General features: G+C 51.1%; 1 protein-coding gene across 2 annotated transcripts in view; it reads left to right on the forward strand.

Annotated features, from left to right (window-relative positions):
• Nucleotides 1-430: 430 nt before the first annotated feature.
• Sema4b (semaphorin 4B) overlaps nt 431-15,593 on the forward strand; it is a 39,736-nt gene continuing 24,573 nt past the window's right edge. The window contains exons 1-2 of one of the 2 annotated variants that reach the window (XM_006970009.4): nt 431-595; nt 13,701-13,959. In XM_006970009.4, the coding sequence (XP_006970071.2) occupies nt 13,839-13,959 (121 nt within the window). In that variant the 5' untranslated portion in view covers nt 431-595; nt 13,701-13,838. Of the gene's footprint in view, nt 596-13,383; nt 13,545-13,700; nt 13,960-15,593 lie in introns of those variants that run through there. The other variant, XM_076545655.1, reaches the window with a different exon arrangement.

Here is a 15,593-nt window from a genome sequence, read left to right on the forward strand (position 1 = left end):
GACCAAGTGCCAGGTGTGTGCTTCTCACCACGACGCTGGGCTCTCTGTTGGTTCCATGCCCACTTTGCAGGTGAACGAAGGCTCAGAGGGGTTAAGACACTTGCCCTAGCGAACACAGCCAGTTAAGTGTTAGTGGATCTAGGTTCCAGTTCCACAGACAGGAGCACATTCCAGCTAGGAAGACCACCAGCGAGGCCGACCGAGCAAGCCAAGGTCAGAGAGAGAGGGTGCAACCCAGGGAACTTGGGCCTAGGTGGGCGGCAGAGCCATGGTGGGGGCTCTGGCCCGACGTGGGTAGCATCGTGTCCAGAACAGCTGGATCAGGCTAGGGGACCGCCGTGCAGCGGCAGCGGAGCCAAGGAGGGCGCCTCCGGACAATTCCCGAAACAGCGAGCGGGCGGGCGGGCGGGGCGGGATGGGGGCGGGGCTTGGCTGCAGCCCAGCATTTCCGGGGACACCGCGCAGGACGCAGGGTTTTCACGATACACTCCGGGTCCCCAGGGACGGCGACCGGACGGCCTGGCAGTGGGAGTGAGTCTGTGGAACTTCGCGGCCACGCGGGAGTAGCCTTGTCGTGGGGGGTAACTCCTTCCAGGTAGGGGACCGGACGAGGTGGGAACCGAGATCTGGGGGTGACACGACCAGCCCAGGCCTTCGTCGTCGGCCCCCACCTTCCTCCCGCCCCTCTCTCCCAAGAGGGCGCCACCTGCGCGCTCTGATGGGCACCAGCCGGGGCCAGTGGGGGAGCCTGTTGCCATGGCAGCGCAGGAGGCTGGGCCCACGTTCCCATGGCCACCGGGGGCCTCTGCGCGAATCCTTTAACAGTGTCTTTCAACACCGCCCCCTACTCCTGAGCCCGGAGGAAAATCACTAGGAAAGGGGGCCTTGGGCTCCTCCTCCGAACGTTTGTGGTTGTGACCTCTGAGTTAGGGCCTTTGTCATGGCTTCTTTCTTCTCTGAACAACAAGGTGGATTAAGGGCCAGGAGAGGGAGGAAGTTGGGGTCCTGGGAATGAGGCCTTCGCCTCTCCTTAGCTGCTCTAGTCTCGCACAGAGGCTCAGGAGGCCTGCGTCACGTCGGGAAGGTCGTCAAACCTCTGTTCACATACCCTCACCTGTCATGTGAATATGTTATTTAAGAATCACAGGAAGGGCTGGTGAGATGGCTCAGCAAGATCGGCGCTTGCTGCCAAGCCCAAGGACCGGAGTTCTGTTTCCAGGACACACACAGTAGAAAGAGAGCACCCGCGCAGCTTGGCACGTGCTATGGCCATCACATACGCAAACACACATAAAGTAAGGTAGTAAATAATTTGAAAGAAAGAAAAAAGTCTGGAAGCATTCTAAGGGTCGACTGCAGTAAGAACTGGATGCTTTGGAACTGGAGATTTAGAAATCACCCTTTCCCTTCCCTGCATTTCACAGGGGAAACTGTGGGTCCAGATAACTGAGATACTCAGTTATCCCCAGGTGACTCAGTAAATTGGTGGAAAGGTCAGGATTTGAACTCAGTCTCTTGATTCCTAGACTGTGGCTGACAGTGATTTTTTTCCCCCCTGAAGTTCATAGAAATAAGGGTTACATCTTTTTGCACTTAAGGTCTTGAGCTCTTAATGACAGGTGACCTGAAAATGACGTGGGGCGTGTGTGTGTGTGTGTGTGTGTGTGTGTGTGTGTGTGTGTGTGTGTGTGTGGCGGAATGGCTGGTAGGATAAAGGTGCCTGTCCTCAAGCCTGATGACCTGAATCTGATCCCAGCTCACGCATGTTGGAAAGAGCATGGCCTCCTGAAAGTGCCCTCCGACCTCTGCATACATGAAACACATGCTCCTCCCTCCTATATAAATAAATAAATGCCCTTTAAACAATGATGGCGGGCTGGAGAGAGGGCTCAGTGGTTAAGAGCACTGACTGCTCTTCCAGAGGACCCAGGTTCAATTCCCAGCACCCACATGGCAGCTCACAACTGTCATAACTCCAAGATCTGACACTCTCACACAGACAGACAGACATGCAGGCAAAACACCAATGTACATAAAACAAGAATAAATTATTAGACAAAAATGGTGGAGATGGGGCCATTGAAGCTTCATGGTAGAGCACAGTGTTTAGTAGCTTGTGTGGGGCCCTAGATTTAATCCTCAGGATGAAAGGGAAATGATGGAGATGATGATAACAGGTGAGGGCTGGGTATGGTGGTACCCCATCTTTCCTAGCACTTGAGAGGTGGAGGCAGGAAGATTAAGAGTTCAACGTTATCCTCAGACACATGAAGTTGGACGCCAGCCTGGGATGCATGAGATCCTGTCTCAAACAAAAACCAAGCAACCAAATGAAAAAAAACCGGAGAATCCCAGAGCACAAGACCTATGCACCAGGAAGACTTTCAGCTCTGCCTGGGGCAAAACCCTCCATGTCCTGCCATCTTCCGGTCATCTGCAATGTCCCCATCGTATTTTATTGTATATGTCTTATTATGTACATTGTAAACCATGATATCCATTTTGGTATCATGTAATCCAGGCTGGCCTTGAACTCTATGTCACCAGGGTGACCTTAAACTTCTGGCTCTCCTGCCTCCACTTCCTGGGTGCTGGGATTGCAGGCGTGCGCTACCGTGACTTCTTCCACACAGTGCTGGGACTCCCTGAGCTTTGTGCATGTTAAGCAAGCATTCTACCAAGCAAGCTACATCCCCAGGCTCTGGGACCCTCAGTTTACTGCGGTATCTGACAGAAACCAAACGTTCAACCTCCCTCCAGCCTAGCATCCCTTGTGAAGCCACCAGAGCTGATGAGAAGGAGAGCCAGAAAACCCTGGGCTGCCCTAAGGCAAGGAAATGGAGCTATGGCCTCCCCTCCCCCACCCCTCCCCCCTGGGGTGGTGCCTTTTCTTATTCACACTCTGTGAAAAGAATAAGAGAAAGGTAGGTAAAAAGGGATCCGGGAATGAATAGAATGAATCACTTGGAAATGATTTGAGACAGTCCCTGAGAGCAGAAAATGCATTTGTTCATTTAGTCAACATTTACTGGCTGCCTGCTCGTTCCAAGCTCTGCCCTGAGGCTGGCCATTTAAAAACCCAAGGTAGACAGGTCTGCTGCCTGCACTCAAGGAGCTTGGGGAAGGATGGGAAGAGGGATGAGGTGTGTAAATGAGTGCTTTACTGCGGCATAATGAGTGCCTTAATGGAAACCTGAGCCCAGGGCAGAAGGAGCCCCGAGGAGCAGCTCCGGAAATCCGTTGAAAACAGCAGGACCTCGTCTGTGCTGCCTGGGAGTCCTTCTAGAGTTGACCAGGCTTGCCCTGGCAACTACCTTTGTCAGGGACAAAGGAATGAGCGAGTGAAAGTGTCTAAAGATATGGAGTCCAGGATGGGCAGGCAGTTCTCTGCAAAGAAGCATTTAATGAATGGTGATGAATTATGAAGTCCTTGCCTGCAGCAACTCTGGTCATTTCATCAGTTTGAGCCACGCTTAGAAGGCAGCCAGCCAATGAGAAACCGTGATGGATGAATGGAAGGAGGGAGGGAGGGACAAAAGACAGCTGCTTGCATCATCACAAGTGGAGATGGCTTGCAGGTGGAGACAACACCAGGTTGAAACTTGGTTTCTAGGTAGAGTGTCCACGTGAGTTCTGCAGACCGCAGATCCCTGGCCCCAGGTCTTCACCTGGCACACGTGTGGCCCTAGCAGCCTGTCATCTGTGTAGTAGGAACATAATATAATAACTCTGATTTCCCTCTGCTTTGAGGATTAAAAATTAATAAATGTGGAAAGATCCGCAGAATGTCTCACTTACAGTCAGTGCCAAGGAAGATATTACCTGTATAACTGTCAAGTGTGATTTAGGTGGGGGGAGTTTGCCAAGTACTTCCTGTGGAGGTCACATAGCTATTCCAAAAGAAGGAAGATTTCTCTTTTTACCGGATAAAGGCTGATTTTGTAAATTCCCTGTTTCTGCAGATGAACGCAGAAATGGTTATTGCCGGGTGTGGTGCCACACACCTGTAATTCCAGCACTTAGGAGCCTGAGGCAGGAGGGTAGTAAAGTTTGTGGTCTGTCTGGGTCAAGTTCAAGGTCAGTCTAGGCTTTATATATAGTAAGACCCTGTCTCAAAATCAAAACCAAGCCAGGTGGTGGCACACTCCTGTAATCCCAGCAGAGGCAGGTGGATCTCTGCGAGTTCGAGACCAGCCTGGTCTACAAAGCAAGTTCCAGGACAGCCAAAGCTGTTTCACAGAGAAACCCTGTCTGGAAAAACAAAAAACAAAACAGACAACAAAATTCAAAACCCAAACCGACAACAGAAAGAAAAAAAAAGAGAGAAAAGACAAGGCTCCTCACCGTGTCCTAGAGGAGGGTGCCTCTCTGGGGCACGTCAGGCAAGCGTCCTAACAGCTAAGCTGTATCCCCAGGCCTTGACAAGGATTTTTTTTTTTTAATTGTATGTTGTGTGTGTGTGTGTGTCGCCACATGTATGTGAAGCACATTTGTGCCTTGTGCCTGTGGAGTTCAGAAGGTGTTGGACCCCCTGAAAGTGGAGTTAGGGGTTGCTGTGAGCCTCTGCGTGGGTGCTGGGAACAGAACCTGCATCCTCAAGAGCAGCAAGTGCTCTTAACCAGCGAGCCCTCTCTCCAGCCTTGACAAGGATCTTTTTGAAAGTAGATGAAAGCTCTGCTTCCTGTTCCCCGGCAGCAGCGCATCATCCTTGGGGCTCCCAGCGCCCCAAATCCCCTGGGGAGGAAGGCCTCTGCTCTGCTGCACTGGCTGCAGGCTGTGGTGAAAGGTATAGGTGAGGTACCGCCGCGTCATGGTGGACATCTGTGGTTGCTCTTTAAGGGGTTCTGAAAGCCATGGAGAGTGGCACGTAGCTTACGAAGAGCTCCTTCTTCTGGGTTCAAGCCCCAGAGATCCTGGGGTGTCTCACAGTGTACCTCATACCATCTATGAGTGTGTCACCTGATGTCATTTCTTTTTCCTTTTTTTCTTTCTTTCTCTCTCTCTCTCTTTTTTTGTTTGTTTGTTTTTTGAGACAGGGTTTCCCTGGGCACCTGGGTAGCCCTGGCTGTCCTGGAACTCCTTCTGTAGGCCAGGCTGGCCTCAAACTCAGAGACTTGCCCATTTCTGCTTCCCAAATGCTGAGATTAAAGGCGTGTACCACCACCACCGGGCCTGATACCATTTCTTTAGGGTGGCAAATTTGCATACTGCCATGGTGGAACATTCCTAGAAATGGCCACCCTGTCAAGACACTGCTGGATTGTAGGAGATCGGTGGCAAGACTCTTGTTCCAGCTCCACCACTCTCCTAAGACACACTTGTCCCTGCTTACTCTCCCAGTTCAGTATGACAGCCAAGAGCAAGACTGTGTGGGAGCTGTGTCAGCCAGGGTGATTTAAGATGACAGAAACTTGGGAACTAAAGAGCTCCTCCTCTGGGAAGGAAGGGGGAAGGGAGAGACCCCGGGATGGAAGCTTGGTTTCCTGAGGGTAGAGGCATGGCCTTCAAAAGGGGTCTCAGGGCTTGGAGTAGATTGAAGAGGGAAGGAACTTGATGGCAAATTGGGAGATAGGTTTTTAAAATCTTTGAAACCTAGCAGGGTGGGTAGTGGCGCACGCCTTTATTCCCAGCACTCGAGAGGCAGAAGCAGGCAGACCTTTGTGAGTTCGAGGCCAGCCTGGGCTAGAGAGTGAGTGCGGGGCTATAGAAAGAAACCTCTCTCCATAAACAAAACCAAAAAGTTTAAAATGTTTACTCTTTTGAGACAGGGTCTTTCTAAGCAGCCCTGGTTGGCCTTGAACTCAATCTGTGACCTAGGCTGGCCTTGGAATTTACAGTGCCTCCTCCTGCCTCAGCCTCTCAAGGATTACAAGTGTGATCCTATCCCCGGCTTCTTGACTTGAGATCTTGAGACGAGAACAAGGTTTCATAAGCTGGACTGGAAGCTGAGACTGCTACTAGGCCCTTACCTTCTGACCCCAGCCTGGCCTGGCCCAGGATACCTGCCTTCCACCTGTGGCTGGCTGTAGTTGGAGAGCCGATGATCAGTCACCACTTCGGGGAGCAGCCAGGCTGGTCCCCCTGACTGGGCAGCCCTGTAGGCCCAGATGGCACCTCCTGAACTTCTGTAGGGGAGCAAAGGAGGGACGGGGTAACTTCATGTTCCACCCTGCCTGGGCAGGGACAGGCCGAGCCCTGCTGGTTGCACCACAGCCCTGTAGGGTGGGGGATCCCCTCCCAGGGAGTGGCCAGCTCAGGCCCTAACAGGCCCAGTGGGGGCGGTGCCGTGTGGTGGGCTGCTTGCCACGGTAGGCACACCCAAGGCTTGGGCTGGGCAGGCTTTTTCCTTCTGCCCAGGTGAGCTGCAGCCTCAGCACCGTTTGCAGGAGGCAGCTGAAGCCGAGGGAGTGCCGGGAAGGGGCTTCTAAGATTGGACGCTTGGCTGAGGCTGTGGGGCGACTTTCAGCTAGGGAGGCGCTAACAGTCAGGGATGTAGGGCATTCACTGTGTGCCATGCTGCTGGTGGCTTTATAAATGCTATCTTATCATGTCCCCTAATGGTGCCAATAAAGAACTGTAGTATTTCTACCACAGGAGAAGTGGCTGACAGCTAGAGGGTCCTCTTAAGGCCCATGCGTAATGGGTAGTGATGAATTCTTCTCTATGCTCAACCACTGATCTCTTCCACTTAAACGGGGTATGTGGGGGCGGAAGCGCAGCAAGGGCCGGTGGAGGGCCGCTGGTCTGGGTAGGAGATGAGGCTATGTGATTATATTTGTCTCCAGACTCTGTGGAAAGCTACCCGAGAGAACTGAAGGCCGTGTCCGTGCCCACCCCGGGGTGGATGCCCTCTGCAGTAGAGGGTGCTGCCTGCCCCAGGGAAGTGCCCGGCTCCCGGGATCTGGCAGGCATTGGACGATTTAAAAGCACACACACTTACTGGGTCAGTGGCTGTGACTTCCTCATCCAAATGTATGGCTGCTGCAGCTGAGTTGCTGCCCAGCCCCGGGGGAGGAGACACAGCCTCGTGCCTAACCAGGGCAGGGTGCGGAGCTGCAGCTGCAGGTTGGCATAAGAGGAGAGCTTGGGGCTACGAGGGGATGGTGGCGCGGAGCCAGGTCCCAGGGAGCTGGGCCACAGCCAGTTCGTCTGCGAGACCTTGCTAGGCAGCCTGCCAGTCAGCACCCGGGGTGGGGGGAGGGGGTGGAGGGGTGGGAGGAGCCTGAAGGCTGCCCAAGGAGGGGGGGGTGGGACCTTTGGGTTCAAGCTCCACTGGGCTTGGCAGGAGGCCCCTCCCCCTGCAAGCCAACAACCTCCAACTCCGGAGTAGAACTGTGGGAGTGTGGAGCCCTGCTCCCCTGGGTGGGAGTCAGAGGGGGCAGACCTGGCAAGAGCCCTGTGGCATGTTTCATGCATGCTCAAGGACATCCTCCTGCCTGCGCCTGGGCCGAGGCTGCACCAGAGGTGGAAGGATGAGTGTGTGTGATAGGCTGGCTGTGAGGAGCAGAGAAGCTGGGCCACAGGCAGACGTGTCTGCTCGGTTTCTGTTTCCGTTCTTCCTTCCCTTCTTTCCTCTTCCCCTCAGTCCCTCTCTCCTGTCATTCTGTCAGTTTGTTCTTCTAACACTTGGTTCTACAGTCGCGGTCCATTCCTCACTCCCCCATCTCTTTTCTCTCGTTGTTAATGGGTATAAAATATAGGCAGGGCACAAGGGCACACTCCTGCATTCCCAGCACTGGGAAGGGAGAGGCAGGAGATCAGAGGACAGGGCCAGTGTGGGCTACAGAGCAAGTAGTAGGCCACCTTGGGCTATGTAGGTGAGACGCTATCTAAAAACAAAAGGCTTGACCATAGCAAAAGACATAGATCTTAAGATCGTAAAGCTCAGTACATTCTAACATTTGTACACACTTGAAAATCCAACACCAGATCAAGATATAGAATCTGTCTGTCATCTCTAAAGTTTCTTCATCTGCCTAGGAGGCATGTGCCCACTGGTCTCTGACATCTCTCACCACACGGCAAGTCTGTCTGGACAGCAGCTCCTTCTTTTAGGTTTTCGAAACAGGGTTCTCTCTGTAGCCCCGGCTGTCCTGGAACTCTCTCTGTAGACCAGGCTAGCCTCAAACTCAAGAGATTCTCCTGCCCCTGCCCTCAAGTACTGGGATCAAAGGTGTGCGCCTCCACCACCTGGCTGGTCTGGTGTCATTTTTTTTTTTTTCAAGACAAGGTTTCTCTGTGTAGCTTTAGAGCCTGTCCTGGAACTCACTCTGTAGCCCAGGCTGGCCTCGAACTCACAGAGATCCGCCTGGCTCTGCCTCCCGAGTGCTGGGATCAAAGGCGTGTGCCACCACCGCCTGGCGTCTGTGCCTTTATAATATATTCTTATGAACATTTTACCTCTCATCCTTGCACTGGTGAGTTTGTGCATGGCAGTGGGGAGGGAACAGACAGACAGACAGACAGACAGGATGGGAAGAAGAATGAAGGTGGACAGTGGGCCAGACTTAACAACTTGTGGATGACTTCATCCAGCAGCCTGGGGCATGGAGGAAGCGTTGCTTTTTCCTTGTTCTGTTTTTTTTTTTTTTTTTTTTTTTGGTACTCTCTTTCCAAGCTACCCCCCTGAGTTCTTTGTAAACGCTGACATCTGGCTGAAAAACACTTGCCTACATCCAAGAGTGGCAGAGGGGAACAGGAGACACATCCTTGGCTTGGGAACCACTCTTTAGCCTACAGGAAGTTAATTCAAAGGCAGTTCTCTGTCAGTCTCCCTTCTGTTCTTTCCAGTCTGGGAGAGCACATCAGAAACCACATCAGCTCACTAACAGGAGACAGTGGAGCCCACCAGGAACAAGGCTGCCATATTCATGGATTGGAGGGCGCTTCCCCAGGCCAAGAGTCAGGGACCCTCATGTAGATAGCGCTGTGCGGTTCCTACTGGAGTGCCTTGCTAGGCATGGGGGAGGGTCAGAAGACAGAAGACCTGTCACTGTTCCCTAGGGGCTTGCTGCCCAGTTGGCGGAAGACATACTTTCAAAGCACATGAGCAGGATATAATTAACAACCACGAGAGGCTGCATCAGCCCCTGCCTCCTCAGGGATGAGCACAGCCATCAGACAAGGCTTTGTTGCCAAGACACAAGAGCAGACCAATCCCCTGCAGCTTTAGGAGCTACTGATACCCAGATCCAGGCGCTCAATAAATGCTAATTGAGGAGGTAGCCATAGATCAGGCCCTACTCTAGAGCAGGGTGGGAAGCAGGTGTGTAGCTAGCAAAAAATGATTTTTGATGAGGCTTTTGTGTGCAGGTGTATGTACGTGCATGGATATGTATGTGCACATATGAGATTCAGATGCATGGGTATGTGTGTGCACATATGAGGCTCAGATGCACGTGTGTATGTGTGTATGGAGGCCAGAGGACAATTTGTATGCCACTCCTCAGGAGCCATTTTATTTTATTTTATTTTATTTTATTTTATTTTATTTTATTTTATTTTATTTTATTTTATTTTATTTTATTTTATTTTATTTTATTTTTGTGACAGGGTCTCTCACTGGCCTGGAACTTGCCAAGTAAGTTAGGCTGGCCAACAGGGATCGGCAGGGATCTGCATGCTCCCACCTCCTCGGTGCTGGGATTGCAAATGTGTTTTTACTAAGCTTGGCTTTTTATTTTTCCTGCCTCTCTCTCTCTCTCTCTCTCTCTCTCTCTCTCTCTCTCTCTCTCTCACACACACACACACACACACACACACACACACAGACACACACACACACAGTTCTAAGCTCAAACTCAGATATTCATGCTTGCATGACAAGCATTTTTTTAAATTTATTTTTATTTTATATGCATTGGTGTTTTGACTGAATGCATGTCTGTGTGAGGGTGTCAGATCCCCTGGAATTGGAGTTACAGACAGGTGTGAGTCATCATGTGGGTGCTGGAAATTGAACCCAGGTCATTTGGAAGAGCAGCCTGTGCTCTTAACTGCTGAGCCATCTCTCCAGCCTACGTGACAAGCATTTTATCTACTGAACTATCTCCTCAGTCCTAGTCAAGGTTTTTAAATGTTTTTTTTTTGTAATATTATTATGGATATGGTGAAAAATGTGGGTGGAACTATGTAGTGAGGAAGACAAATAGTCAATTGCTCAACCTACAAGGAGCACTCAGGTGGCAGAGCCAGGCGGATCTCTGTGAGTTCAAGGCCAGCCTGGGCTACAGAGCGAGTTCTAGACAGGATCCAAAGCTACAGAGAAACCCTATCTCAAAAAACAAAAGAAAGAAAAAAGAAAAAGAAAAAAAAAATATTGGTCACTATAACCCTTGTGGAAGTTTCTTCCGGCCTGTCATTGGACACTGTTTTGACACTTCTCATTTTTTTCTTTCCCTAAATGAACTAAAAGATTGGCCCAAGACATCCACAAATCTTTACATAGTTTAACCAAATTTTGCCAACTATGCTCATACACACACACACATACACACACACACACACACACACACACACACACACACACGTTTTTGCTGGATTGTTGAAAGATAGTTTCTGACATCATAGTGTATCACCTCTGAAAACAACAAAATGTTATCTCCCAAATCTGAGACTTTGTCATACCCAAGAAATTTCATGCTCTTAAGTAAGAAAATGAACATTAAAATAGCTGGTAAATAGTATGTTTTCAACCTAGCACGGGACTTCAACATTATTGCTAATATATGATGCACATTAAAAATGGTCTAGTTGCTCCAACACTTTTTTTCCCTCTAAAACTGAGTCAAAGTTCACATATCTTTATCTTTCGTCTTTTAACCACAAGCTGCCCCTATTTTTGCTATTTATTATTATTATTATTATTATTATTATTATTATTATTATTATTTTTACTTTCACCAGATTGACCTTTTTGACGAGCCCAGGCTCGTCATTGTAGAATGCTTTCCACGCTGGATGTATCCGCTTTCATTCTCATTGTGAGCTGTGGGTTAAACCCTTTGGTAGGAACAGGGATTGAGAATGTGAATCTCTCGTGGCACCGGATGGGAGGGCCATAGGTCACACTCCTATTGCAGATGATGTTTTCTCCTGACCCCTTGGCTAAGATGGTGACCACCAGATCTCTTTGGCAGAGATACATTTTCCTTTGCAGAAGTCACCGGTGGGACAGACTTTAGACATTGTTTCCTCACAGTCTTTACAAATCCAGCCACGATCTTTGCTAAATTTGCTTCCATCTCTACACTCACCAGGCAGCATTTTTCCATGAAGAAAAGTTTCCTTCCCTTCCTTTCTCTTTCCCTTTCTCTCTGAGTCACACGATGAGCTAGTGGGTTATATTTTAATCTGATGCATTAGAAGCCATTACTTATGCCATTGATGACCAAAGTATCATCCAGCTGGCTCCTATCAAAGCGGTCACCAACCTGCCTCTGCATCCTTTAGGCACAGCCGCCTCGGTCCTCCTTGCCTTGCACTTTCCCTTTCATCCTCCGCGGAGATGGCTGTCCTCCTTCTCCAGGGGAGTGGTGTGCAGAAACCGAGATCTGGAGGCTAAGTCTGCACACCCATTATTTTGATCAGTGACTTGATTAAAGGTCTAAGGAATACTTAGCCAAGTTTACGATGACTCAAAACGAGGGAGGCACCAAATGTGTGATAATGGAATCGATATTCAAAATGGCCTGTGGGATGAAATGTGGGCCAAAACCAATAGATTTAGGAGAGATAGTTTTGAAGTCTTCTGTTCGGTTGAAAAAGCTTATTGCATAATTTCAGGTTTGGGGCACTCTTCACTAGGTGGAAATTGGTGTCGAGAGACTGTTCTGGGTTGTTGATAGGAGGAGTATCATTCTGTGGCTCTTGCTATGTTCATTCACTTGGTCATTCCCTTCAACCAGTGTTTATTGAAGGCCTGCCTACATGAAATATGGGTGCCGTTCCAGGTGTTGGGGGGCGGGGGTTTGAGCAGAGGAAAGCTGTGCCCTGGCTTCTTTCATTTATTTATTTAAGGTTTTATTCATTCATTCATTTGTTCATTTATTGAGACAGAACCTCATGTAGCACTGGTTGGCCTCCAACTTGTTTTGTATCCGAGGTTGCCCTCAAATTCCTGGTCCGCCTGACTCCACCTGCCAACTGCTAGAATTATAGGCATCTACCACCATTTCCAGCTGACTTGAAAAATTTATTTTTAGAATCCGGCGGTGGTGGCGCACGCCTTTATTCCCAGCACTCAGGAGGCAGAGCCAGGTAGATCTCTGTGAGTTCGAGGCCAGCCTGGGCTACAGAGTGAGATCCAGGAAAGGCTCAAAGCTACACTGAGATACTGCTCATGGGAGTGCATTCTCTCCTACCATATGAATTCTGGGATTGAATTTAGGCCATCAAGTTTGGCAGCAAGAATCTACCCAATGAACCATGTCACTAGTCCCTGACTTTCATTTTCAAGGACTCTGGCTACCATGTTGAGAAGAGATTATAGGAGTAAGGGAAGAGGACCCTTAGTGTAGCCAGGAGAGCAACGATGGGATGTAGGGAAGCAGTAATTTCAGATTTGGGGTTTGCTAGTGGGTTCGGATATGAGGAATAGGAGAAAAGACATGAGACTATAAAAGGATGTCAGGGTGGGGACGGTACAGACACTGTGGGACATGAAGAAGTCTGGTTGTAAGAAAGGAGACCTGGAACCAACAGCTCTTGTCTACCCTGACTGCCCTCTACCTGTTGGAGAGAGGGTGGGGAACGCTGAGGGTGGGGATGGGAGGACAAAGATGTTGCTTTGAGACTGCTGATACTGGCAGCAGGTGCAGAGTGGCTGTTTGACAACTGCAGAAAATTCTGGGTGAAATGGTCTCATTGCCACAAGAACAATGATCACAGATTTTCTAGTTTTTAATCCTATTCATGCACCCAGGAAAAGCTGAACCGGGTTCCCAAATCCTTGCTCTCTCTTTGTTGATTTTCCTTCCCGTTTCCCACCGCCTTATTTCCCTTTCTCCCTCTCTTAAGATCCACCAAATTGACCTCAGGTCGGGGTACCTGCGGGTATGAATACCTCTTGCGTCTTACTCCATCCTTAGGGAATCCTTTCCTATGCTCAGCCACGTGCGGGTTGTGGGGAAGGTCTAGCCTCTTTGGCAGCGCAGCCCGTGAAATCCTATTATCCCACTTGAACTAATTCTGCGCCGCCCCCGGGGTTCGCGTGGACAGAATTCTAAGCATGGACAACCCAGCAGAGTATCTAAATTCTAGACCATGCATAGACCTCCCGCGGAACTAAGACTGGAAAGCCACCAGTCCCAGTGTATGCACAGCTCCGGCAGCAGGGGGTGGGGATGTGTAGGCAGCGAGTCCGGCAGGGTCCCCGGGAGCCGGAAGGAGGGCGGGTCCGAGTGGCCCCGAGCGGCCTTGCGCGCCCCTCAGTCTCCGAGCTCAGTTCCCAAGGCTCTGCTCCGCCCCGTGCGCCCCAGCTCGGTGACCCGATCCGGTGCCCCTTGTACTCCAGCGCCCAGGAAGGAGGAAGGGGGAAGAGCTGGGTGAGAAGCAGCCAGGAGGCTGGCCTAGCCGCCGACTTCCTGCTCCGCGCCCTCCTCCCTGCGGCGGGGCGCGGGACTCCCACTCGGCAGCAATCTGGGCAGAGGATCCTGCGGTGCAGCCGCCCCACGTGACCGTCTTTTCTGCTGCCCCCCTAGGTCCGGAGGCGGAGGCCGAGGGAAGGACTCGGGGGCCGAGCCGCGGGGCGGGGCTGCATCTAGCGACTTCAGTTAAGCAACCTGAGCCCCAGCCGAAGGACGCTGCTGGCTGCCGCGGTCCGAGCTCCACGCGCCGGGATGGGCTGGGCGAGCTGCTCTGCCACCCTGCTGTGCGCGCGGCTGCTGCTGCTGCCACTGCTGCTGCTGCTGCGGACGACGAGGACGCGGGCGCTTGGCCCCCGGATCAGTGTGCCGCTGGGTGAGTGCTGTGGGGCGCAGCCGAGGGAGGGGAGCTCGGGCCGCGAGGTGGATGGTGCGGGTGGCCACGACAAAGGAGGGGAGGGGTTGAGATCCAGTAGGACCCCTTCCCTTTTCAAAATGCTGTGATCAGTGGGAGAGGGAAGGGAAGCTAGGGAGCCGAGAGCCCTTTTCTTCCATTTTCTATGTGGACCTGAAAAGGGCCGGCCACTCGCTCTGTTGCTGCTGCTCGTCTCCTAGGAGGGGGCACGCTCGGCACTGTCTGGGGGCCCCAGGTGCTGGCCGTCCCGCCTACTCATCTACTTGTCTTTGATGCTGACCAGAGCCAACCACAGAGTCAACCCATGGCACAGGGCAGAGGGTACTGCTGCTGACCGTGCTATAAACTCTCTGCTTCTGGTATTCTCAGACGGTCACTGCAGAGCCTGAAGCGGGGCGGGTGGGCACCAGGTCTTTCTCCTCCCTGCCATCTCTGACTGACCGACCTGGAGAGCACCCCCCCTCCCCTCAAACACCCGGACTTGGAAACTGACATTCCAAAGACCCTAACTAGAGGGACCTGAGAGTACCATCCTGGTTGGCCGGATTCCTTTCCTGTCGCTTTACGGCTGCCTGTGTTTCCAGCCCTCCGCTCTTTCTTTTTACTCTCCTTCATCTGATTGCCCCTGAACCTTCTCCTGGGGCCCTCAAGTTTTGGAATTCTAGGGACTTTGGTCTTTCTTTTGGATTTTCGAGACTTTGAGACAGGGTTTCTCTGCATAACTTTGGCTGTCCTGGAACACACTCTGTTGACCAGGCTGGCCTCCAACTTCCAGAGATCTGTCTCTGTCTCCTGAGTGCTGGGATTAAAAGGTGTGCGCCACCACCTCCTGGCTGGACTTGGGTCTTAAGCCCATCAAGTACCTCCTGATCTCTGCACTCCAGTTTGCTCCTCTTCGAAGGTGGCTCAGGCCACCTTGCAATGCCATCTTGGGAAATGAATGAAACTTGGTGCATTAGGTGGGCATCAGGCACATAGGTGCCAACAGACACTGTTTGGCCAGATCCCTCCAAACTTGCAAGCTGTCACGTGTGAGTTAGAACAGAATGTGCATAAATTAGAGGTTACAGACTAAAACTCTACCAGACTTCTTTCTCCTTATAGCATCCCCACCCCTAAAAACATCCTATTTGCAAAAGGGTAGAACCAGCTCTTCAATTAAGGCTCCTGACAGGATCTGAATATCTTATCAGGAACATTACTGGTGGTCCAAGTTCAAGTTCTGCCGCTGCCATTTAGTTCCCCTGTGACCTTGAGTAAACAACGTCTCTGTGCCTTGATTTCCTCATCTGTAAAATAGGGATATTAGCACCTTGCTCAAGGCTCAACCCATTAGCCTTGCAAAGTCCTTAGGATAGGGCTTGGTACAGAAACCTCTCAGCAGGTGTTTGCCGTCCTGCTTGTTATGTTAAATTTGGACCACTCCTGCGTGGAACTGGGTGGTTCTCCTTGGGGTGGAGATGGTTCCAGAGTGTTAGTTTGACTGCCGCTCCTTGGGACTGAGATCTGAAACCAAGGAGTGTTGCTCTGCCACTTTTAATTTTTTATTTAGCTTGTGTGTGGGTGTGTGGGCACACGCAACACATGTGGAGGTC

This window comes from Peromyscus maniculatus, chromosome 1 (genome assembly GCF_049852395.1).
Source record: "Peromyscus maniculatus bairdii isolate BWxNUB_F1_BW_parent chromosome 1, HU_Pman_BW_mat_3.1, whole genome shotgun sequence".
Lineage (NCBI taxonomy): Eukaryota > Metazoa > Chordata > Mammalia > Rodentia > Cricetidae > Peromyscus > Peromyscus maniculatus.